The 25668-nt window shown below is 43.0% G+C and overlaps 1 protein-coding gene across 7 annotated transcripts in view; it reads right to left on the reverse strand.

The window, feature by feature from the left end:
* Positions 1 to 25668, reverse strand: part of adcy5 (adenylate cyclase 5) — a 405848-nt gene that overhangs the window by 10086 nt on the left and 370094 nt on the right. For 5 of the 7 annotated variants that reach the window (XM_059647537.1, XM_059647542.1, XM_059647541.1 and 2 more), the window contains 5 exons: positions 24365 to 24540; positions 15511 to 15537; positions 12910 to 13042; positions 8192 to 8455; positions 739 to 943 (listed from right to left, as the gene is read on the reverse strand). In XM_059647537.1, coding sequence (XP_059503520.1) covers positions 739 to 943; positions 8192 to 8455; positions 12910 to 13042; positions 15511 to 15537; positions 24365 to 24540 — 805 coding nt within the window. The remainder of the gene's footprint in view (positions 1 to 738; positions 944 to 8191; positions 8456 to 12909; positions 13043 to 15510; positions 15538 to 24364; positions 24541 to 25668) is intronic. The other 2 variants (XM_059647540.1, XM_059647538.1) reach the window with 2 other exon arrangements.

A 25668-nucleotide genomic window follows, 5' to 3' on the forward strand; every position in this document is an offset into this window, starting at 1 on the left:
TCCTCAGTGTGGTGGAAGCAGGTTTAATTGAGGCTTTCAAAAGGAAGTAGATGGTTATTTGAAAAGGAACAATGTGCAATCTTAAGGGGAGAAGGCAGGAGAATGGTTTCAGTGGGTTGTTCATTCAGACAGCCAGTGCAACATGATGGACTGAATAGTATTGTAACAATTCTGTGATTTTGTAGCAACTCTTTTGTAAGAAGTGAACCCATGTACTGACTGGATGGCAACTCTGGATCGCATGGGAGCACAACACAAGAGGAAGCCATTCAGCCAGTCATTCTGATACCATCTCTTTCTTTGGGCTGGCCAATTAGTTTCACTCACCTGCAACTCACCACATTGAAAATAAAATGCTTTCTCATGTAAACTTTGTTTATTTTTCAATCATGATAAATCTAGTTACTGCTTCTTGAAACATTCTTTTCATGCCTTCCTGGTTTTTGAACACGTTGATTAATTTACCCTCTTAGCCTTTGCTACTTCAAGAAGAGCACTTGAGGTGCAGTGTAGTGTACCTGTCTCTGAGCCAGAGGGCCGAAATTCAAGTCCCACCTCCTCCAGAGGTATGTAGTAACATCTCTGAACAGGTTGATTAGAAACTATCTTATTACTTTAAAAGAAATAATCCCTAGTTTCTCCAGTGTCCAGACAGAACTGAAATATCTTATCCCTAGGACCATTCTAGTAATTCTGTTGGAGCATCTTGGCATCATTCTCTAAAGTGACTAAGATTACCTATTTTCATCTGGAAGTTATTGAATGAGTGCTCATTGATATACTTCATCTGGTCCATCAGCCTCATGGCGTAGTCTGCCAGTGCCTTGATGTGTGTCTTCCCAGATTTGTCATAAGTGGAATCATTCAGACCCGATGCTGCCATATATGTGCTCCCTATAGTTTTAATCTTCTCCAGCTGTTGGAATTGTTCTTCACTGATGATCTGCAATGAACCAAACAATATCTGGTTGGAAATAGTAGGAACTGCAGAAGCTGGAGAATCTGAGATAACAAGGTGTAGAGCTGGATGAACACAGCAGGCCAAGAGCATCAGAGTTGCAGGAAGGCTGACATTTCGGGCCTAAGGGTCTAGGACGGAGATGTGAGCCTTCCTGGTCCTCTGATGCTGCTTGGCCTGCTGTGTTCATCCAGCTCTACACCTTGTTATCTCCATATCTGGTTGCAGGAGGACAAGGAAAACAGTCGCCTGGGAAAACTACCCATCTGCAAGTTCTCCTCCAAACAAACTGACTTGAAATTGTACAAAAAAAGGAGCAGGAGTAGATTATTCAGCCCCTTGAAACTGCTTCACCATTTAATAATGTCATGGTTGATTGAATTGTACCTCAAATCCGCAATCCTGCCTACCTTGATAAAGTGCCACCCTTTACTTACAAGAATCTGCCTTAAAAATATCCAAAGGCTTTTGAGGATGCGAATTCCAATGACTCATGATTCTATGAAATAAAAATGCATTTTAAATGCATACACCCTTATTTTTAAACAGTGAATCGCGAATTACAGATTCTCCCAGATTGTTCTTCCACATCCCCACTGTCAAGACCTCCTCAGGATTTTATATGTTTCAATTATAACACCTCATACTCTGTTAAAGTCCAGTGGATACTTGTCTGGCCTGTTCAACCTTCCCTTCTAGCCAGCCCATTCCAGGTATTAGTCTGGAAACTTCCCCTGAACTACTTCCAACACATTTACATTGTTCCTGAAAAAACGCAACTGATACTGTACGGTACTCTGATGTGGTCTACTAGTACTCCGTATAGCTGAAGCACTCCTGCTGGGTCCAAATCTTAGACCTCATCCTTTCTCTGTAACAACAGTGCAGTGGACACTGTATCAATAGTAATGTAAATACACCTGTACTCCAGAGGCCCAGGCCAATTGTCTGAGGACATTGCTTTAAGCCCCAAAATAAAAACTGACTGAATTTAAATTCAGTGACTATAAGATTGAAATTGATGCTATCATTAATTGTCATAAAAATCCATCAGGTTCATTAAGATCCTTTATGAAAGGAAATCTGTCGACCTTAGCCGGTCTAGCCCAATGTAATTCCAGACCCACAGCAATTTGGTTGACTCTGAAATGGTCTGGCAAGCTGTTCAATTCAAAGGCAGTTACTGATATGTGACAAATGAATGTTTTGTCAGCGATGCCCGATTCCCATGAGGGAATACAAAAAAACAAGGAAAATTACAGCACAGGAACAGGCCCTTTGGCCCTCCAAACCTACGCCAATCCAGATCCTCTATCTAAACCTGTCACCTATTTTCCAAGGATCTGTATCCCTCTGCTCCCTGCCCATCATGTAACTGTCTTAAATGACACGACCGTGCCTGCCTCTACCACCTCCGCTGGCAACGCGTTCCAGGTACCCACCACCCTCTGCGTAAAGAACTTTCCATGCATATCTCCCTTAAACTTTTCCCCTCTCACCTTGAAATCGTGACCCCTAGTAACTGAGTGCCCCATTCTGGGGAAAAAGCTTCTTGCTATCCCACCCTGTCTATACCTCTCATGATTTTGTAGACCTCAATCAGGTACCCCCTCAACCTCCGTCCTTTGAATGTAAATAATCCTAATCTACTCACCTCTCTTCACGGCTCGCGCCCTCCATACCAGGCAATGTCCTGGTGAACCTCCTCTGCACCCTCTCCAAAGCATCCACATCCTTTTGGTATAACAAGGTGTAGAGCTGGATGAACACAGCAGGCCAAGCAGCATCAGAGGAGCAGGAAGGCTGACGTTTCAGGTCTAGACCCTTCAGAAATGGGGGAGGGAAAGGGGGTTCTGAAATAAATAGGGAGAGAGGGGGAGGTGGATAGAAGATGGATAGAGGAGAAGATAGGTGGAGAGGAGACAGGTCAAAGAGGTGGGGATGGAGGTAAGGTGTAGGTGGGGAGTTAGGGAGGACAGAGGTCAGAAGAGTGAGGACGGGCAGATCAAGGGGGCGGGATGAGGTTAGTGAGTAGGAAATGGAGGTGTGGCTTGAGGGAGGAGAAGGGAATAGGTGAGAGGAAGAACAGGTTAGGCAGGCGGGGACGAGCTGGGCTGGTTTTGGGATGCAGTGGGGGAAGGGGAGGTCTTGAAGCTGGTGAAATTCACATTGATACCATTGGGCTGCAGGGTTCCCAAGCGGAATATGAGTTGCTGTTCCTGCAACCTACAGGTGGCATCATTATGGCACTGCAGGAGGCCCAGGATGGACAGGTCGTCTAAGGAATGGGAGGAGTTGAAATGGTTCACAACTGGAAGGTGCAGTTGTTTACTGTGAACCAAGCGTAGGCGTTCTGCAAAGCGGTCCCCAAGCCTTCACTTGGTTTCCCCAATGTAGAGGCAGCCACACTGTGTCTAGTGGATGCAGTATACCACATTGGCAGATGTGCAGGTGAACATCTGCTTGATGTGGAAAGTCATCTTGTGGACTGGGATGAGGGTGAGGGAGGTGGTGTGGGGACAGGTGTAGCACTTCCTGCAATTGCAGGGAAAAGTGCTGAGTGTGTTGGGGCTCGAGCAGAGTATGCAGTGGACGGGGAAGTCACGGAGAGAGTGGTCCCTCCAGAAAGCAGATAAGGATGGGGAGGAAAAATGTCTTTGGTGGTGGGGCTGGATTGCAGATGGCGGAAGTGTTGGAGGATGATGCAGTGGATCCGGAGGTTGGTGGGGTGGTATGTGAGGATGAGGGGGATTCTGTTTTGGTTATTATTGCGGGGAGGGGGTGTGAGGGATGAGTTGCGGGATTTGCGAGAGACACGGTCGAGGGCGTTCTTGACCACTGAGTTGGGGGTGGGGTGGGGGGGAGGTTGCGGTCCTTGAAAGACATCTCAGATGTACGGGAATGCAGTGCCTCATCCTGGCAGCAGATGTGATGGAGGTGAAGGAATTGGGAATAGGGGATGGCATTTTTGCAGGAAAGTGGGTGGGAGGAGGTGCATTTTAGGTAGCTGTTGGAGTCGGTGGGCTTGAAATAGATATCGGTTTCTAGGTGGTTGCCGGAGATGGAGACAGGGAGGTCTAGGAAGGAGAGGAGCGGTATTAGAGATGGTCCAGGTGAACTTAAGGTTGAGGTGGAAGGTGTTGGTGAAGTGGATGAACTGTGCAAGATCCTCGTTGGAACACAAAGTGGCAATGATACAGTCATCATAATGGAGGAAGAGATGGGATTTGGGGCCAATGTAGGTACGGAAGAGGGATTGTTCTATGTAATCTTCAAAGAGGAAGGCATAGCTTGGGCCCATGCGGGTACCCATGGCCACCCCATTGTCTGTAGGAAGTGGGAGGAATTGAAAGAGAAGGTGTTGAGGATGAGGATGAGTTCATCTAAGCGGATGAGGGTGTCAGTGGAGTGTGACTGTCGGGCCTATGGGACAGGAAGAAGCAGAGGGCCTTTAGGCCATCTGGATGGGGAATGCATGTGTATATGGACTGCGTGTCCATGGTAAAGATGAGGTGTTGGGGACCGGGGAATTGGAAGTTCTGGAGGAAGTGGAGGGCGTGGGTGGTGTCACAGATGTAGGTGGGGAGTTCTTGGATTAAGGGAGAGAAAATGGAGTCAAGACAGATGGAGATAAGTTCAATGGGAGCAGGAGCAGGTGGAGACAACGGGTTGACCAGGGCAGTCAGGTTTGTGGATTTTGGGAGGAGTTAGAAGCGGGTGATGTGGTGTTGGGGAATGATGAGGTTGGACCCCACATCCTTTTGGTAATGTGGCGACCAGAACTGTACGCAGTATTCCAAATGTGGTCGAACCAAAGTACTATATAACTGTAATATGACCTGCCAACTCTTGTACTCAATACACTGTCCGATGAATGAAAGCATGCTGTGTGCCTTCTTTACGACTCTACCAACCTGCGTTGCCAACTTCAGGGTGCAGTAGACTTGAACACCCAGATCTCTCTGTGCATCAATTTTTCCCAAGGCTTTTCCATTTACCATACAATTTTCACAGCAGCAGCAGAAGAGGTGACGGCAATGACCGGGGGCTGCCGGGACATTAAGTCCTTCACTTGAAATACTTACTGCGTGGAATCAGCAGCCTCCATTTTCACAGCGGGAGCGGTGACGGCAAAGACCAGGGGGCTGCTGGGATGGTAAGTCCTTCTTTTCGGCAGCGGAGCTGAGTGGGAGTGGGTGAATTGCTCTTTGGGAAGGTGAGTGAACTGATATATTTGGGTAGTGGGTAAACCTGAGACACTAAACGTGTAGTGTCTCCCACCCACCCTCCTCCTCTAGCCAATAAAAAGACTCTTGTGGTGTGTTGAGAAGGTAAGGTTTTCTTTTTTCTTTTTTTTTATTGTGTTCTGGTAAGTAGAGTGATTGGTAATAAATTTTTCAATTCATTTATCTATTATTTGACATTATAGTAGGACTAAGTTAAGCTTAAGAGTAAACATGGAAGAAGATCCCAGACCCGTGTTATGCTCCTCTTCCTCAATGTGGGAGCTCAGGGAAGCGGTTGATGTCCCTGCCTCTTACACGTGCAGCAAGTGTGTCCAGCTGCCGCTCTTGTTAGACCACCTGCCGGCTCTGGAGCTGCGGATGGACTCACTTTGGAGCATCCGCGATGCTGAGGAAGTCGTGGATAGCCTGTTTAGCAAATTGGTCACTCCGCAGGTTGGAATTGCTGAGAGAGAAAGGGAATGGGTGACCAAAAGGCAGAGAACAAGCAGGAAGGCAGTGCAGGTGTTCTCTGTGGTCATCTCTCTCCAAAACAGGTAAACCGTTTTGGATAACAAGGTGTAGAGCTGGATGAACACAGCAGGCTAAGTAGCATCTTAGAAGCAGGAAAGCTGGCGTTTGGGCCTAGACCCGACATCAGAAATGAAGGTTCTAGGCCTGAAATGTCAGCTTTCCTGCTCTTAAGATGCTGCTTGGCCTGCCGTGTTCATCCAGCTCTACACCTTGTTATCTCAGATTCTCCAGCATCTGCAGTTCCTATTATCTCTGATACCATTTTGGATACTGTTTGGGGAGATGGCTCACCAGGAGAAGGCAGCAGTAGCCAAATTCATGGCACCGTGGCTGGCTCTGCTGTACAGAAGGGCAGGAAAAAGAGTGGAAGGGCTATAGTCATAGGGGATTCGATTGTAAGGGGAGTAGACAGTTCCATGGTCAAAAACGAGACTCCTGAATGGTATGTTACCTCCCTGGTGCACGGGTCAAGGATGTCTCAGATTGACTGCAGGACATTTTTGAAGGGGGAGGGTGAATAGCCAACTGTCGAGGTGCATATAGGCACCAATGATATAGGTAAAAAATGAGATAAGGTCTTATAAGTAGAATTTAGGGAGTTAGGAGCCAAGTTAAAAAGTAGGACCTCAGAGGTAGTAATCGCAGGATTGCTACCAGTGCCACGTGCTAGTCAGAGTAGAAATGAAAAAATAGGCAGGATAAATGACTGGCTTGAGAGATGGTGCAGGAGAGAGGGGTTCAGATTTTTGGGACCGGTTGTGGGGGAGGTGGGACTATTACAAATCAGATGGTCTACACCTGGGCAGGACTGGAACCAATGTCCTAGGGGGTGCTTTTGCTAACACTGTTGGGGAGGGTTTAAACTAATGTGGAAGGGAGATGGGAACCAAATGAGGAGATGAGTGGGCAGTAAGGAGGTAGTAACTAAAGCCTGTAAGGAACTAGATAATTAAGTCAGTGTCACTAAGGGGAAGAGTAGGCAGGGAGAAGGTGATGAACGCAAAGGGACAGGCGGTCTGAGATGCATTTGGTTTAATGCGAAAACTGCAGTAGGTAAGGCAGATGAACTTAGGGCTTGGATTAGTACCTGGGGGTATGATGTTATTGATATTACTGAGACTTGGTTGAGGGAAAGTCAAGATTCGCAACTAAATATCCCAGGATATAGATGCTTTAGGGAGGATAGAGAGGGAGGTAAAAGGGGTGCAGGAGTTGCATTACTTGTCAAAGAGGTTATCACAGCCGTGCTGAAGGAGGGCACTTTGGAGAACTTGAGCAGTGAGGCATTGTGGGTAGGGATCAGAAATAGGAAGGCTGCGATAACAATGTTGGGGCGTGAGATAGAGGTACAAATATGTAGACAGATTATGGAAAGATGTAGGATCAACAGGTTGGTGGTGATGGGAGATTTTAATTTTCCCAACATTGACTAACACTTAGTGTTAGGGGTTTAGATGGAGCAGAATTTGTAAGGAGCATCCAGGAGGGTTTTTTAGAGCAGTATGTAAATAGTCCAACTCGGGAAGGGGCCATACTGGATCTGGTGTTGGGGAATGAACCTGGCCAGGTGGTTGAAGCTTCAATAGGGGTTTACTTTGGGAGTAGTGATCACAATTCCATAAGTTTTAGAATACTGATGGACAAAGATGAGAGTGGTCCTAAAGGAAGAGTGCTAAACTGGGGAAGGCCAACTATAGCAAGATTCGACAGGAGCTGGGGAATGTGGATTGGGAGCAGCTGTTTGAGGGTAGATCTACACTTGATATGTGGGAGGCTTTTACAGAGAAGTTGATTAGAGTGCAGGACAAACATATTCTTGTGAAAATGAGGGATAGAAAGGGCACGATTAGGGAACCATGATGACAGGTGAAATTGTGTGACTAGCAAAGAGGAAAAAGGAAGCATACATAAGGCCTAGGCGACTGAAAAAATATGAAGCTTTGGAAGAATATCAGAAAAGTAGGACCAATCTGAAATGAGGAATTAAGAGGCCTAAAAAGAGTCATGAAATATCTTTAGCAAACTGAGTTAAGGAAAATCCCAAAGCCTTTTATTTGTACATGAGGAGCGAAAGGGTTGGCCCTCTCACGGACAAAGGAGGGAAGTTATGCGAGGAGTCAGAGAAAATGAGTGAGATTCTTAATGAGTACTTTGTGTCAATATTCACCAAGGAGAGGGATGTGTCGGATGTTGAGGTTAGGGATAGGTGTTTGATTATTCTAGGTCAAGGTGGCAATAAGGAGGGAAGAAGTGTTGGGTATTCTAAAAGGCATTAGGGTGGACAAGTCCACAGGTCCAAATGGGATCTATCCCAGGTTACTGAGGGAAGCGAGAGAGGAAATAGCTGGGGCCTTAACAGATATCTTTACAGCATCCTTGAGCAGGGTTAGGTCCTGGAAGACTGGAGAATTGCTAATACATTGGCTACAAGTTCTGTGTCCACTCAGCCATGGTCAGCACCACCAGCAACACTTACCTCATCAAAGTCCGCAATGATCTCATTTAAAAGTCGGAGGCATTCGACTCCTTCGTTGTTTGCCTCCAATTCAACGTAAAACTCAGAGAAGTTGCTGATGGAGGCGAACATAACAGCAACACATTCACAGGACTGGTAATACAGCTCATCATTACGCCTCTCGCGTGCAAGAAAATGCGCTGCAACATCTTTTGGCAGGATGTTGTGCAGAAGGCGTCTGTTGTAGGCCTGAAGTTCCTCCATTTCTTCTTTCTCTTCAGTAGCCTGGGCCAGGAAACATAAAGAGTCATCACTGTATTAACAATCTCCAACACTCACTTTCATCAAAATTCAGACTTGCATCTATATACAATGTGCCACAACACATCTACTGTGCAATATCTGATCACATCTCTCAGGCATAATAAATAATTTATTTAACAAGGTGGTTTTTCTCTGAAACACAAGCACACAATGCCGCGCATTTGGTTTTTAATAATAAAATTGAAGTTTAAGAACTTAAAGTAGAACAAATCACACCATTTACAATAATCACAATTTGTAAGATTTTGAAATACACAATAAAAATAAAATGTTCACTCTACCCCAACAACATCCCTTCACAGTATTCAAACACTACAGGCAATTCCCTCAATATCACATTTATAGATTTGACTAACTGTTGTTTTCAATTCCTAGTCTTGGAAATTTGATAGCCGTTTCTTTAAGTATTCACACAGCTAAGCTTACGGTTCTAACTAAACACTTCTGGTGTAGAACTTTTAAACTAAACCATCACACTGAGGTAGCTTATTTCTAAAGTTTCTGAACTAACTCCTTGATCCAGGAAAACTGTGTTGTTACATCTAACTTCAACCAGGATGTCAGCAACTGAAATCAAAAGCTTTCCATGCTTCAGGCATTTTCTAGAAACAAGAAAGAAAATAAATCCTTCTCTTTCTAACTAAAAGCAGGCTAATGCTGTTTACTCTGTCTGCTCGTAAAATTTTCCCTGTGTAAACAAATTGACATTAGCACTGAAACTTACTCATTTTGTTTATTTTAGAAAGGCTCCTGACAAACTATCACTATTTGCCCCCATTCACACACAGCAAACCAAATGCTACTAATTCAAACTCCAAGCTCCAAAATGAATGATAATAAAATATATATAAACCACATTGCAATACTTTGCATTTTAAGACAATGAATAACAATCATATGTATTAGCTAATGACTCGAGGATATGTTGGTCACTCAAATCCTGTAAAAAGAAATAAAAGAAGACTAATACACCTGTGTTCATTTTATTCAATCCCATGAGTTAACATCCTTAACTCTCAGTTTTCAAGTTTCATTATGGGAGTCTAGATACTGTAAAAAGTCCACAAGGTCTGTTCGCTTGGTAGAACACTGACCCCTCTGCCATGAAATTGAAGAATATTCTGTTTATATTTTTAGTTTCTTCAAAAATTTCTTGCTGACTTCAAGAAAGCTCCCTGAATTTTCAATAATGAGTTCAAATTAAACTGAAGACATTTTTCTAAACAGAAAATCCTTTGAACAAGCACACTATCTGTTCTGAACCACTTGGAGGCACTATTATCCTTGTTTTGAGTCCAACTTTAACATTACTACTTATCAGTGCTGTACAGACCCATTCAACATAGTAATGTTTCATTTAATGCAATCAGTCAATGAATACTAAACACTTTGGGCACTAGAATTTTGAACTCAAGATCAGGACCTTCTAAGTAATTTTAGCAAGCGCTGGCAGAAGCCAACATGAGAAAATACAGACAGTGGGAAAATCCAGGTTTCCCTTTTATAGAGCCACAGGGTTGTACAGCTTAGAAACAGAGCCTTTGGTCCAATTCGTCCATGCTGACCAGATATCCTGAATTAATCTAGTCCCAGTATTAGCCCAAATCCCTCTAAATCCTTCCTATTCATGCACCCATCTAGATGCCTTTCACATGTTGTAACTGTACCAGCCTCCAACACTTCCTCTGGCAGCTCATTCCAGAGACGCACCACCATCTGTGTGAAAACGTTACCTCTTAGATCCCTTTTAAATCTTTCCATTCTCACCTTAATCCTATGCCCTCTAGTTTTGGACTCCAATACCCTGGGAAAAAAGACCTTGGCTATTAGCCCCATCCATGCCGCTCATGATTTTATAAACTTCTATAAGGTTATCCTTCTGCCTCTCATACTCCAGGGAAAATAGCCCCCCTGTCCATTCAGCCTCTCCCTATATATCAACCCTCCGGGCCTGGCATCCTTTTAAATCTTTTCTGAACCCTTGCAAGTTTATCTTGCTTTCTGGAGGCTCAGCCAGTTCAAAGGTCAAAGAAAAAAACCCAAAACATAATCCTAAAGCATTCGCAGAGATGATCCCTAACCCTAATCAAAGACGAAGTAAAAACAACAAACATAATCCCCTGCTCTAACCTTAACTGCATTCATGGCTGTAGCCAGACGTGACAGAAGTCCTAGCTCACATCCTAAATATAGCCTGAGCCTTCAGAATGACGCTACCCAACACTAACCCAAAATCTAAACCGAATACTAAACCTTGCCTTAACCATAGGCCTAACCCTAGCCCAAAATCCCACAACTAGTCATAACTCAGGTTCATAGTGAACCCTAATCGCAACAATAACCCCAGCCCTTTTTCCACCCTTGCATTAACCTTAACCATAGACCTCATCATAACTTTGACCTTATCCTAAACCTATCACTAGCCACAATAATGACAACACAGCCCTGACACAAAACACATTTCTATATATACCAATTGCTGATTCCCACCTGCAGCCAATAGAAAACGTTATGGTTAGTGTTTCGTATCCATTTCATAGCTGCTACATACATGAAAATAACATTTTTCAAAATTATACTGCAAATGTTTTCAAATGCGAAACGCACAACATTAACAAGAAAACACCTTCAACCCTTGTTTATAGGACTCTGCAGGGGCTTGACGGGTAGATGTTGAGAAGATGTTTTCACTTGTGGGGGAATCTCAAATTCACAGACATAAGTTACCGAATAAGGAGATCATGATTTCTTGTTAGATTTTAAGGAATTTCTTCTCCCAGAGGGTAGTGAATGTCTGGTATTCTCTAACCCAGAAGACTGTGGAGGCAGGATCAATTAAGAGGAAGTTGACAGACTTTAATTTTGAGGAGTTGAGGACTCTGAGGAGCTGGAATGAAAGAACAGTTGAGACCAGGGAAGATCAGAAGGACTGTAAAGGGCTGGGCCATTAAGAACATCCAAGGTTGAGACAGTGAGATTTTTCATCAGTAAGGGAGTCAAGGATTATTGGGAAATGGCAGAAAGTGGAAGGCATTATCAGATCGGCCATGATCTTACTGAATGGTGGAGTAGAATTGATGGGCTGAAAAGTCTACTTTTGCTCCTGTGTATTGTATTTTGAGGCCACTGTTTTAAAATTAGGGTTTATATATGGGGTCACATGACCAGTTCAGAAATCTGCCTGACCGTATGTCTGGATGGTTTGATTGTTGCAGACCAAAGGAATGCTCTTGTTTTTTTCACTGAGAAGCAGATGCAAGACCATTACACTTGGAGACCAGGGCAGCAGCTCTCATTTTGTGAAGCGCAGACTCCTAGTTTATTAAAATCCCAAAAAGGTATTATATTGGGTCTGACTTTGGGTAAGGACGGTCGTGGGAATACAGCAGTTGATGGTGGATTTAAGAAGCTCTGAAAACTGAGGAACATGTCTGCAAATGGTCACTTCAAATTAATCCCTGGTGAAGTGGAGATACAAAACCCATTGGAAGCTGGGATCAGCTGTGAACTATTTGCCAGAATGAGTGTAATTGTATGGAGAGTGGAGGGTAATATGTGACATGTAAAAACAGGAAATGGTCCTCTCTGCAGGTTAATGTGTAAGTTGCCTACAAAAAGAAAATAGTGCTTTGCTAATAGTCACTGTAGTCATTTATTACAGTAAAAGATTTTAAATCTTGATGTACCATTCATTTAGTTTTTAACCAGAAGTTGAAATTTCTCATCAAGCATTATCAGTTCACCCGGCGGAGATCATAACAAAGACAACATTCTAACACCTCCTCACTGGAATGTCGTGAATAATTACATGTTAGAATCTCCAGAGTAGGACTTGAGCCCACAATCTTCTAATTCATTGAGATAAATGCAGGGCCACTTGCAACATACTACAAAGTTAATTTCTTTATTTCAGTTGTTCCATTGGTTTTGATTGTACACTCTGCTTCTTATCACCCACACTCCACAAATCTTTGGAAACATTTGTAAGAGCTAATGTGGTCCTCTGATTCTTCACTCACTTGTCAACGTATGGCCCTAAATCATCATTATGTGGATCACATTTGGACATTGTATCATTGTTGAACTGACTAAGGATGTCTTTTGTTGTTTTCAAATTGGAGTCACTGGCAAAAGATTCCCCCTCTTTCTCCCAACGCATGTACAGCTGAACGGCACTGAAGCTAATTTTATCGGTCATATTGTTGAATGAATTCAACTAAAACCTACAGATTGGGAAACTTGCTGATGTGAATAGCTCATCAAGCACCAGTTCAAAAGGTGAGAAATCATTTCATACCGACAAGAGGCTTTTCCACCTGTTGGTCAACGACAGGAGTTACAGTAGGGAGTTACAGACATGACTTGGCATCAAGGGAAACTTGGCAGCAGAATAAAGGTTGTGGCTGACTTCCTACCTGCAGTTTCCAGAGGAAGTCCAACCTGGCAGTTGATTCTACCTGCTGAGCGTGGAGATACAGTGCCAGAACAAACACCGTGATTACAATAGGAGTCATGATCTTCAAGGCTACCTTCGAGAACTTCAAGGAGCTGTCACAAGGAAGGAAATAATTCAAGCTAACAGGCATAACCAAAGAATTTTCTTTGCTGAGTTCTCACACTACAGCCAGAAAAAAAGTGACTGGGTCACACATGAGCAGTGCTTAGCAATCAAGCCTCAATTTGTTTCTAAAGCTCTTTTCTCGCATCTCCACTCTCCAAGTCACACTGGCTCCATGTCTGAGTTAAATGATTCTTCAAACTTGGTATATTAATGTATTTAGACAATTTAAACGATTGCGTAAATCACAATATTTTAATATTGTTTTACGTTTTTCTCTGATATAAAACATAAATATATTTTTGTTTGCTGTCTCAGCCTTATGATACTGTCTGCTTTCATAAGGAATGGATGTACATTGTAAGCATCCAGTCTAACCTCTGTTGCAATAATGCAGCATTAGGTTATTGGATTTCCTGTGAATTCAACAGCCTAGTGATTGCTTCAGTCCTGGATCCTCCAGAGACTGATTCCCCTAATTTCTCAGTATGTCTCCGTCACAATATACGGAAACAGGAAATGGTGATAAATATAAAATTCAGAGGGTTAGATAGGGTGGATAGGCAGAGCCTTTTTCCTAGGATGGTGACGGCGAGCACGAGGGGGCATAGCTTTAAATTGACGGGTGAAAGATATAGGACAGATGTCAGAGGTAGTTTCTTTACTCAGAGAGTAGTAAGGGAATAGAACGCTTTGCCTGCAACGGTAGTAGATTCGCCAACTTTAGGTACATTTAAGTCGTCATCGGATAAGCATATGGACGTACATGGAATAGTGTAGGTTAGATGGGCTTCAGATCGGTATGACAGGTCGGCACAACATCGAGGGCCGAAGGGCCTGTACTGTGCTGTAATGTTCTACGTCCTAATAAAAGTCACAAGTAGAATCGGCATTTCTGTACTGTTGGGTCCCACATGTGAGAGTTGTGGTGACTTTGTCAATATGACATTTCTTTTCTCTCTTTTGGTCCTGAAAATGAATTACAATTCTACTAATGCTTGGATTAGAAGGAGTACTTTCAAGGACTAGATTCAAATAGATCATCGAAGCTGCAGAGAAGGTCAGGACAAATGAAACATAACGTTCCAGCTTTACTTTTATATTCTGTTTCTGTGCTGTCATTTCAATGTAATCCAATGATTCCCCCAACACCAGAGAACAAATACCAAGTGCTTTAAAGGTGCTGACCTTTAATTTTCACTTGTATTGATTTTTTTTGCATGCACTGCAAAAAAATTAATGTCATTTATCATTAGATCATACCAGGAAATTGAAGAAATAAATAACTATTGACTTCAAAGTGGTGAAGTGAGGAAATAAATCTTGCTGCTGACACAAATGAGCAAACTTCAATCGTAACACCGTGCTCATGTAACCCTTTCAGACCTTGTGTAAGAAGAAGCTGTACCCAATTGAGTTTCATTCTGGGTTCGAAATTTGGATTCCAAATGAAATGATGGCTTGAATTTGATACGCACAGTCTTTCTCCCAGAGATGGGAGGATTCTGTGGTTCATCAGAGCATGTGGGTGCAGATTAGCTGCCTAAATGCCTACATCCAATCAAGTGCAGTGTAGGAAAGCTTTCAAATAGCCTTCCCACCTAGTGCTAATTAATGGAAACTTAATGGCAAAAGCCCTTAATGGCAACAAAAGGGCCTTGTCCTGACTCGAGCAAAAATCTCCAGCATTGGGCAGGACATGTCATCTAAAAAGACTCAAACCAGGCTCATTTGTCTGCAATCTTCTGGGATGAGACTGGTGATGTAGAGGGATCCCTCATCTTTGGGTATTCTGTGCCTGATTGAGGGACCTAATATCAAGAAATAGGGGCCCAATGGAAAACCAGACCCCTACTCTTACTAATGACTAACCTTGTCATTGCGATCTCACCATCCTCGGTCCACCCAACCCTCCATTCCACTTCACTTTCCTGACACTCCTATCTTTTGCTTGGCATTCACTGGAATACCAAGAATGGCCACTACTCCAAGACCACTGGCCTATGATTGTGAGTGAGGGCTTAGTAGAAGGGCAGCAAAACAGGAGCAAGCTTGAAAGTAATCTAAAAACCACATGGATTGCACAAGATCTAGCATTTCTGAACTATCCAGTCTCAAACTTACATAACATGGAGCTCCAGCTTTGGATTGAAACTGGATCATGAGCAAGAAGGCAAGTCCAGGACAGTGAAATACATACGGGTCGGTCAGTGATGTGGGGGGAGAGACCGCAGCTCAGATGCTCAGTAGAAACTGAATGAGTTGTACGTGAACTTCTTTGATTTGACTTATTATGGTCACATGTACCTAGGTACAGTTTTGCATGCAGTGACTGGTTTTAAAACGATGCTCAATAAAGTTACAGGCCTCATTAACAAAGAAAAACCATGTTAAATGGGACAGGTTTAAAGGAAGAACTACTTTATAATCAATGCATCATACTGAAGAGAATACTCACCAAGTCCATGTTCCATTGGTGGGACTACTGGAGAGAAAAAGAAACAGTCATCAATTATTTATTAAAAAACATTAAGAATTACTCCCAAATTAATCGAAGTATTCTGGTGGGTCAGGTTGGAAATTCTCCACTAAATTGCAAGTATGTTTGCAAAGAATAGTTTTATAATTACATCACATAGGGGGAGGCGATGGCCTAGTGGTAACGTTCTGGGGGCCTGTGCTCAAATCTCTGCCACGGCAATGATGGAATTTGAATTCAATAAATATCAGGAATTAAGAGTCTAATGATGGCCATAAAGCCATTGTTTGATGGAAAAACCCATCTGGTTCATTAATGTTCTTTAGGAAAGGAAACTGCCATCCTTTGCAATGTGGCTGAGTCTTAAGTGCCCTCTGGGCAATTAGGGATGGGCAATAAATGCTGCCTAGCTAGTGACACCTTCGTCTTGTGAATGAATAAAGGAAAAAAAATGACAAAGAAATCATTTGGAGCACTGAGAAAATCCACCTGTGAGTCAGAGGTCTGTTTTTTGAAATTTTCTCTTTCGAGAGATGTGAACATCTTTGCTGCCAGACATGTGTTGTCCTTGAGCTGAGTGGCTTACTGGGTGGATTAGAGGACAGTTAAGACCACATTGCTGTAGGCCTGGAGTCACACGGAGGCCAGACAAGGTAAGGACAGTAGAGTTCATTTTCAAAACAGCATTAGTAAACAATATAATTATCAAAGACAGTTGTCACCAACTGGTAACTGGAGACTGGTTTTGTATTCCTGATTTATTAACTGAATTTAAATAACATTCACATAAGCAACAATTTAAATAATCTACCAGGTGGCATGACGGTTCCGTGGTTAGCACAGCTGCCCCACAGTGCCGGGGCAATATGAACAAGGGTCACAGGACCCGAAACTTGAACCCTTGATTTTTTCTTCACTGATGCTTCCAGACTTGCTGAGCTTTTCTAGCAACTTCTGTTTTTGTTCCATAGTGCCGGGGAACTGGTTCAATTTCAGCCTCAGACATCTGTCTGTACGAAGATTGCATGCTCTTCCCATGTCTGCTAGGTATTTGTGTCTTCTCCAACAGTCAAAAAATGTGCAGGATTGCTGGATTGGCCATGCTAAATTGCTTGTAGTGTTCAGGGGTTTATCAGCTAGGTGGATCAGCCATTGGAAATGAGAAGATAGGGTAGAGGTCTGGGTGGGACGCTCTTTGGAGGGTATGTGTTTATTCACAGCCTGTTTCTAAGCTGTAGGGATTCTGTGAACTGCTCAGGTAGGATTTGAACTCAGGTCCAGCATTAGAGTAAAACCTTTTGATTATGCAAGCCTTTGTATTTTGAAAAAAAAACAGATGGCCTCTATTGCTCAAAGGAAAATCATAAAAATCTGTGTTATTCCTTGAGGGTACCCTTTCTACCCAGCTTAAAAAATCCCAACTGATCTTCCTCATTGAGGGCTGACCTGCCTCCTTCTGGTGAGTTCCAGAATATTCCTTTGTTTATGTTCCTCATAAAGCCGTGGGTGGAACAGAATGCCCCAATGTAGCTGTGGTGGATTTGGGAGGGGGTTTGGGGAAAAGAGTGAGCAAAGGGTCTCTGCTCATAAGTATCTGTTCACAAGCTAGATCGTCAGCAAGTCTGAAGAAACACCCAAAGAACAGGTACAGACACAAATAATTGTGCCATTCTGTCCCTTGATAACTGTCTATGAATTATGGGGTCAATTCAGATCAACAAATTTCACATTTACATTTCAATCCAGAGACCTATTATGATTCTGCTCATTAATCAGCCACAGTTTTTGCACTCCTTTCTGTTGCATTAATATTTCACTGCACCAAACAGTCATTTTGCAACTTCATGATACCCTGCAAGCAATAGTAGGATGTAAAATCAATTGGAAAATGCATGTGTTCATGTTCAAATGTCAATAGGGATTTCAGTAGAATGCGCAAATTAAATATTTGAGTTGGGACAAATGCACTACTTGGAATAGCACTGACTGAATGACCATAGCTCACAGTCATTTAAGGAAAACAGAACCATAAGCTGCCCTGTCCTTTTTGATTATAATCAGATCCAACATTAAAAATCTCTTGTAACATATTTAAAATACTGAATTTAAAGAGAAGGGGAGTGTCATCAAGCTTCTACTTGTGAGCCAGTGATACTGGGAGATGCCACAGCACAGAGCTTAAGAGACGTTATTGAGGTAAACTTTAATCATTTACTACAAGCTTTCATAATGTAACTTTGCAACACTGAATGGATGTCAAATCAAAATATTTTCTAAGTGATGACAAACACGGTGCTGCAAAGGTGAAAAGTAATTTTTATGGACCATGTCCACATAACACTAAAATTAGCACAAAACTAATTTGTAAAAAAATTCCTAAGAATCTGTATCTATGGTAGCTTTGTGCATTACATGACACCATAAGTGATACTTCTGTAAAATTTTCACTGTTCTTAGGTAGTACATGTGACAGTAAACCTAATGCTAATTCTAATTCTAAAAGAAAGACATGACCAATGGACATTTTGATGTGTTTTACAGCCGATGAAATATTTTTAGAAGTGCAGCCACTTTTGCAATGTGGAAAACACAGTTACCAATTTGCACATAGATAACTCACACAAAACAGCAAGGTAATTATAACAGGATGTTTTTGTTGTGATATTGATTAAGGCATAAATATTAGTCAACAAACCTGAAACAGCTCCTCTGCGCTTCAAAATATTGATTTTGGGTCTTTTACATTTCGTAAGTATTTCTTAAGTACATTTCTGAGTATGTAGCTTGAAGCTTCACCTGAAAGGCAGCACCTCAGACAGTGCAGTGTTCTCTCTTTAACTGATGTGCACTAGAAGTGTCAACCCTGATTTGTGTGCTCAAAACCTCGAATGGGATTTGAGTGTTGATCATTATTTCAATGGAACTGGAGTGCAAAAGTGAGGAAGTGGTGATTCTCTTTCATACCTCCTTGGGCAGACCCCACTTGGAGCTCAACTGAAACAAACACTGATTCTGACTGATGGGGTGGTGGGTTCAAGTTTTCAACTTGTGGATGTGAACAGAAAACTTACTCTGACACTGCATTAATGAAGGAGTGCTGCATTGTTACATTTGTTACTTCCCGAATGAAATGTTAAAATGAGAGCCTGTCTCTGATGGAATTCAAAAATACCAAATGACCATTGCAGAAAAGGAAGAGTTTGTAGTATAACAGGAAATAAGTATGCTAATGAAAATGATGTAACTGATGACAATGCCCTGACATCAACACAGCAGACAGAAGCATGCGATTAAGACTTAAAGATGTGCAGGTTAGGAGGATTGGCCATGTTAAATCACTCAAAGTGTTCAGAGGTATGCGGGTTAAGTGGATTAACCATGGCAAACGTAGAGTTACGGGGATAGGGTAGGAGGGTGGGTCTAGGTTGGATGCTTTTTGGACAGTCAGTGCTGACTCGATGGGCTGAATGGCCTGCTTCCACATTGTAGGGTTCTATTATTCCATGAACAATACCATTATATGACCAGCTAAGGGTGAGAAATGCACTCTAAGTTAAGGGCAAACTTGGGATGCTAGTGCCAATGTCCTAAATTTATGCCCATACTCTTGCACATTATTTTTATCCAAATAACAATCTAATGCTCTCTTGAATGTCTCAACTGAACCCGCCTCCACCACACTTCCAGGCAGAGCATATCCTGAGGAAGGGTCACCGTACCCGAAACGTTGACTCTGTTTTCTCCTCCACAGGTGCTGCCAGACCTGCTGAGCTTTTCCAGCAACTTTTTGTTCCTGATTTACAGCATCTACTATTCTTTTGGTTTTCATTCCATATCTTAACTTATGTCTTTTACAAAAATTTTTCCCTCACTTCACCCTTGTTTCATTTCCAGATCTCTTTAAATCTATGCCCTTTTGTTCTTGTTCCTCTTATGAGGGGAACACTACTCAATCCAGCTCACTCATGATTTTGAAAAGCTGTATCAGATCTCCTCCTAGCCTTAGAACATAGAACATAGAAAAGTACAGCACAGTACAGGCCCTTCGGCCCACGATGTTGTGCCATGGAATAATCCTAATCCAAAAATAAAATAACCTAACCTACATTCCCCTCAATTCACTGCTGTCCATGTGCATGTCCAGCAGTCGCTTAAATGTCACTAATGACTCCGCTTCCACGACTACCACTGGCAAAGTATTCCATGCGCTCACAACTCTCTGGGTGAAGAACGTCCCTCTGACGAATCCTCTATACCTTCCTCCTAACACCTTAAAACTATGACCCCTCGTGGCAGTCAATCCTGCCCTGAGGAAAGGTCTCTGGCTATCGACTTTATCCATGCCTCTCATTACCTTGTACACATTGTTCAGGTCACCTCTCTTCCTCCTTCTCTCCAGAGAGAAAAGTCCAAGCTCAGTCAATCTCTCCTCGTAAGACAAGCCCTCCAGTCCAGGCAGTATCCTGGTGAACCTCCTTTGCACCCTCTCCAAAGCCTCCACAACTTTCCTATAATAGAGTGACCAGAACTGGACACAATATTCCAAGCGTGGTCTCACCAGGGTTTCGTAGAGCTGCAGCATAGCCTTGCGGCTCTTAAACTCGATGCCCCTGTTAATGAAAGCCAAAACACCATATGCTTTCTTAACAACCTTATCCACTTGGGTGGCAACTTTGAGGGAGCTATGCACTTGAACACCAAGATCCAGCTGTTCCTCCACACTGCCGAGAATCCTGCCTTTAATCCTATATTCAGCATTTATTTCTCTACAAGCAGAACTGTCCTAACTCATTCACTCTATCAACATAATTGTCAACAGACTTGTAACATACAAATTTAGGCGACTGTTTTGGGGTCACGGGCTTGAATTCCAACATGGGAGATGGTGAAATTTGAATTCAATAAGGTGTATTATTGGAGTACAAGGTAATAAGCTAGACTAACAGTGATCATGTAACCACTGTTAAAAACATGGTTCACTAAAATCCTCTCAGGGAGCAAATCTACGATCCTCACTTTGTCTGGCCTACATGTGTCTCCAGGCTCATGCGAAATGTGGTTGACCCTTAACAATTACAGATTGGCGATAAATGTTGGCCTAGCCAGTGATGTCCATATCCCATGAATGAATTGAGAAAGTAAGGAGAAGTCTAGTAGGACAATACAATACAAACACCCAAAAGAAATGCCCCAATGTAGCTATGGGGGATAGAATCCATGGGGGAGCAAGCATAAAGACTTGAGTGTCTAGAAGAAATATAACAGACACAACCTGCAGTAGTACAAGGCATGATCACAGGAGTTGGTACTTTGGCCAATATTTATTCCTCAGCATCAATCAGTAAAATTGATGATGTGATCATTAATTTCATTGCTGTCTGTAGGAGCTTACTATGTTTTCAAATTTTATGCAGTAGTTTCATTCTTTGCAAGAGTAATTGTGTTTCATAAAAGTATTTCATTGGCTGTAAATGTTGTCCTGTGAGTGTGAAAGACACAGTATTAATGCAACCTGTCGTTTTTAAATTTGGTTCTAGTGTATGGGCAACATTTATTACCCACTATTTAACACCCTTTAGAAGGTGATACTGAGCTGCTGCCTTGAACTGCTGCAGTCTATGGAATGTAGACACAGCCACAATGCTGTTAGGAAGGGAGTTACAGGATTCGAGCCGTTTTATTTCTGACGTTCCTACCTGTTTTTGAAATCTCATTGTATTGAACTAGAGGCATTGCTAATGGACAGTGTTTTCAGAGGTACGCTTGACTTGCAGTCTTTTGGAAGTGTATGGATTGCACTGGTCACGAACTGTTTGTCAGGCAAATAGGACTGCTGGTGAGGATGCTTTAACAACTGTCTGCTCTTTACCTGATAGTTTCAGAGGCCTTGACATCTATTAGAGAGCAGAACAGGCCTTGATTTTAACAAGTATGTGGAGAAGATGACTCAGTCTGAGAAGAATCCACCCACTTAGTGAGAAAGCTATAAGGAAGCTACAAAAAATGCTGGCACTACACAGAAGGTTTATTGGTATGTGTCAACAGAAAGTATTGACACCTGCCAAATTAAACTGTCTTCACTTATTCGTAATGCTGACACCTCTGTATTTTCAGTTGTTGCTTGCATGTTTAGTTTGCAATTTTCTTTGAGAATATAAGAAACCACCTATCTCTCTGGAGTTAAAAATAAAACCGATGGATTTGCAATTACTCTCTGATCCTCCAGCTACTTTAAAATTATTATTGCAACATATTTGTTGACATGCTGATTCACTCCTTATCCATACCTTAGTCATATTTTCTCACTATTTTGTAAAACCTTTGGTTGTGGGAAGGGGAAGATGGCCTCTGAAGTTAATCAAGGAAACATATGATAAACAGCCTGGATGAGTGGGGTCCCAAAAGCACTCAAGAAGCTCAAGAATGTGCAGAACAAAATTGCCTGCTGGATTGGCATCCCAAATACTCCGCCATAAGTCACTCCACCACCAAAACTCAGTAGTAGCAGTGTGCACCACCTACATGATGCATTGCAGCAACTCACTAAGATCCCTTCAACAGCACCTTCCAAACCCATCATCTCTACCACCTAGAAGGACAAGGTGCAGATATTTTGCAGCACCACCAACTGCAAGTTCTCCTCAAAGGCACTTGCCATCCTGACTTGAAACACAGGATGCAGGTGTCAAGCAGTATTTATTGCCTAGAGATAGTAGCAACTGGTGATGCTGGAGAATCTGAGATTATATGGTGTGAAGCTGGATGAACATAGCAGGCCATGCAGCATCAGAGGAGCAGGGAAGCTTGACGTTTCAGCTCAGGACCCTTCTTTAGAAATGGGGGAGGGGAAGGGGATTCTGAAATAAATATGGAGTCAGGGGGAGGTGGATAGAAGATGGATAAAGGAGCAAATAAGGTGAGAGGAGACAGACAGGTCAAAGAGGTGGGGTTAGAGCCAATGAAGGTGAATGTAGGTGGGGAGTTAGGGAGGGGATAGGTCAGTCCAGGGAGGACGAACAGGTCAGGATGAGGTTAGTGGGTAGGGGATGGGGTGGGGCTTGAGATGGGAGGAATGTTAGGGAGGCGGGGACTAGCTGGGCTGGTTTTGGCATGTGGTTGTGGGAGGGGAGATTTTGAAGCTTGTGATGTCTACATTGATACCTGTGGGCTGCTGAGTTCCCAAGCGGAATATGAGATGCTGTTCCTGCAACTTTCGGGTGGCGTCATTGTGGCAATGCAGGAGGCTCAGGATGGACATTTTTGTCCGAGGAGTCGGCGGTGGTGGGCGGGGGAGGTGAAATGGTTCACGACTGGGAGGTGTAGTTGTTTGTTGCAAGCCCAGCTTAGGTGTTGTCCAAAGCGGGGGCTTGGGGACCGCTTTGCGGAACACCTATGCTCAGTTCACAACAAACAACTACACCTCCCAGTCGCAAGCCATTTCAACTCCCCTCCCGCCGACTCCTCGGACAAAATGTCCATCCTGAGCCTCCTGCATTGCCACAATGACGCCACCCGAAAGTTGCAGGAACAGCATCTCATATTCCGCTTGGGAACTCAGCAGCCCACGGGTATCAATGTGGACATCACAAGCTTCAAAATCTCCCCTCCCACAACCACTTGCCAAAACCAGCCCAGCTAGTCCCCGCCTCCCTAACCATTCCTCCCACCTCAAGCCCCACCCCCATCCCCTACCCACTGACCTCATCCTGACCCCCTGACCAGTCCTCCCTGGACTGACCTATTCCCCCCCCAACGCCCCACCTACATTCACCTTCACTGGCTCTAACCCCGCCTCTTTGACTGTCTGTCTCCTCTCACCCTATCTTCTCCTTTATCCATCTTCTATCCGCCTCTCCCGTCTCCCTATTTATTTCAGAATCCCCCTCCCCCCCATTTCTGAAGCAGGGTCCCGACCCGAAATGTCAAGCTTTCCTGCTCCTCTGTTCATCCAGCTTCACACTGTGTTATCTCAGCATTTATTGCCTGTCCCTTTTGTCCTTCAGAAGATGGTGGTGAGCTTCCTCCTTGAATCTCTGCAGTCTTGGGTGTGGGGATACCTACAGTCACATTCTAGTCTGATATGACTGTTCTGAAGAAGAAGAGTCACAGCATACTTGAAACATTGACTGTTTCTCTCTCCACAGGAGTTGCCAGATCCACTCAGTTTCTCCAGCATTTTCTATTTTTATTTCAAATCTCTAGTATCTGTAGCATTCTGCTTTTTATCCCTGATTGAATGGAACTGGCTCGGGAGGCTGAATGCTTTCCTTCTGTTCCCAAGTTAATACAGTCAGACACTTAAAATTGAACACCTTGTTAAAGCCCAAACAGTGATTCATTAAGGTTTACTACTTTCTCCTTGCTTGTATGACTGTATGTAGCAATCCATCTCTGCAGTCTTGGGTGTGGGGATACCTACAGTCACATTCTAGTCTGATATGACTGTTCTGAAGAAGAAGAGTCACAGCATACTTGAAACATTGACTGTTTCTCTCTCCACAGGAGTTGCCAGATCCACTCAGTTTCTCCAGCATTTTCTATTTTTATTTCAAATCTCTAGTATCTGTAGCATTCTGCTTTTTATCCCTGATTGAATGGAACTGGCTCGGGAGGCTGAATGCTTTCCTTCTGTTCCCAAGTTAATACAGTCAGACACTTAAAATTGAACACCTTGTTAAAGCCCAAACAGTGATTCATTAAGGTTTACTACTTTCTCCTTGCTTGTATGACTGTATGTAGCAATCCATCAGCTTTCTTTTAAACATCATTTTATCTTGGCATCATAAATATACTAGAATGGCAAAATAAATAGTGTTTGTAAATGGCTACTTACAGACTGTTGGCAGTGACCAATAGATCTGCATTGTCAAAAAGGGTGACGCTGGGCAGCTCCATCATTACAATGTAAACCAGTTCGATGATCAGCATGAGAACTAGCTTTCCAATACTGCTGATCTGTAGGAATACAGCACAGGCCAGCAAACTCAGCAGCACACAATATGTGAAGTACTGTCCAAAGGAAAGGAGACAAAACGGGCTTAATTAGCTTGTGTTTTCAAATAAATCTGTTGGGACTAAATCCTGGTACCATGTGATTTCTGACCTTAATTAGAATAGACCTTCTTGAACAAAGGGAATCATTCTTACTCATATAACTTCTCCACCCCAGCACCTCCAATGTTAATATGAGATGGCCGCAGCTGATACCTGGCTGTGAAAGGATCTTCTTTGGGCAGATCCGTTGCCAACAACACATCTTGTGACGCTAGTCTATGGAGCTTACTAGTAGCAGATGGTAAAGGATTTAGCATTAACAAGCCATCAGCAGAAAAGGCAGTAACAAGAAGTAGATTATTACATAATAGCAAGATGACAGGTTAAAAAAAGCCTAAAACTGGTAAATTGCATTAACACTGGGTAAGAGACACTTATTATTTAATTCCTTATTTAAGGAAAGATAATGGCTGTTCAGAGAAGGTTCATTAGGATGATTCCCTAATGAGTGATTGTCTTATGAGTGAAGGCTATACAGTTTGCGACTTTAATTACTGGAGTTTAGAAGAGTGAGACTGATCTCATTGAAACATGTAGGGGTTTTAAGGGGCTTGACAGGGTAAATGCTGAGAGGATGTTTCTCCTACTCATTCCTAAGTATGTCAGACAAAGTTGTGACGAGCTGCCTTCTTGAACTGCTGCCAGGTTTGGGGAATACAGACGTCCACAATGCTGTTAGGGATAGAGTTTCATGACTGTGCTGCAGTGACAGTCAAGGAACAATGATACAGTCCCAAATCAGATGGGGTGATCTGGAGAGGAACTTGCAGGTAGTGATGTCCCCATGCATCTGTTGCCCTTGTCCTTCCGGATGGTATTGATTGTGTTTTTGGAAGGTGTTGTTGAAAAAGTCTGAGTGAATTTTTGCAGCACATCTTGCATCATAGAATCCCTACAGTGTGGCATCAGGCCATTTGACCTATCAGGTCCACACCACCCTTCTGAAGAGCATCCTACCCAAGGTCACCCACTATCCTTTAACCCCACATTTCCCCATGGTTCATCCATGTAATCTGCATATTTTTGGACAGTGGGAGGAAACCAGAACACCCAGAGGAAACCCACACAGACGAGGGGAGAATG

Source organism: Stegostoma tigrinum, chromosome 7, assembly GCF_030684315.1.
Source record: "Stegostoma tigrinum isolate sSteTig4 chromosome 7, sSteTig4.hap1, whole genome shotgun sequence".
NCBI lineage: Eukaryota > Metazoa > Chordata > Chondrichthyes > Orectolobiformes > Stegostomatidae > Stegostoma > Stegostoma tigrinum.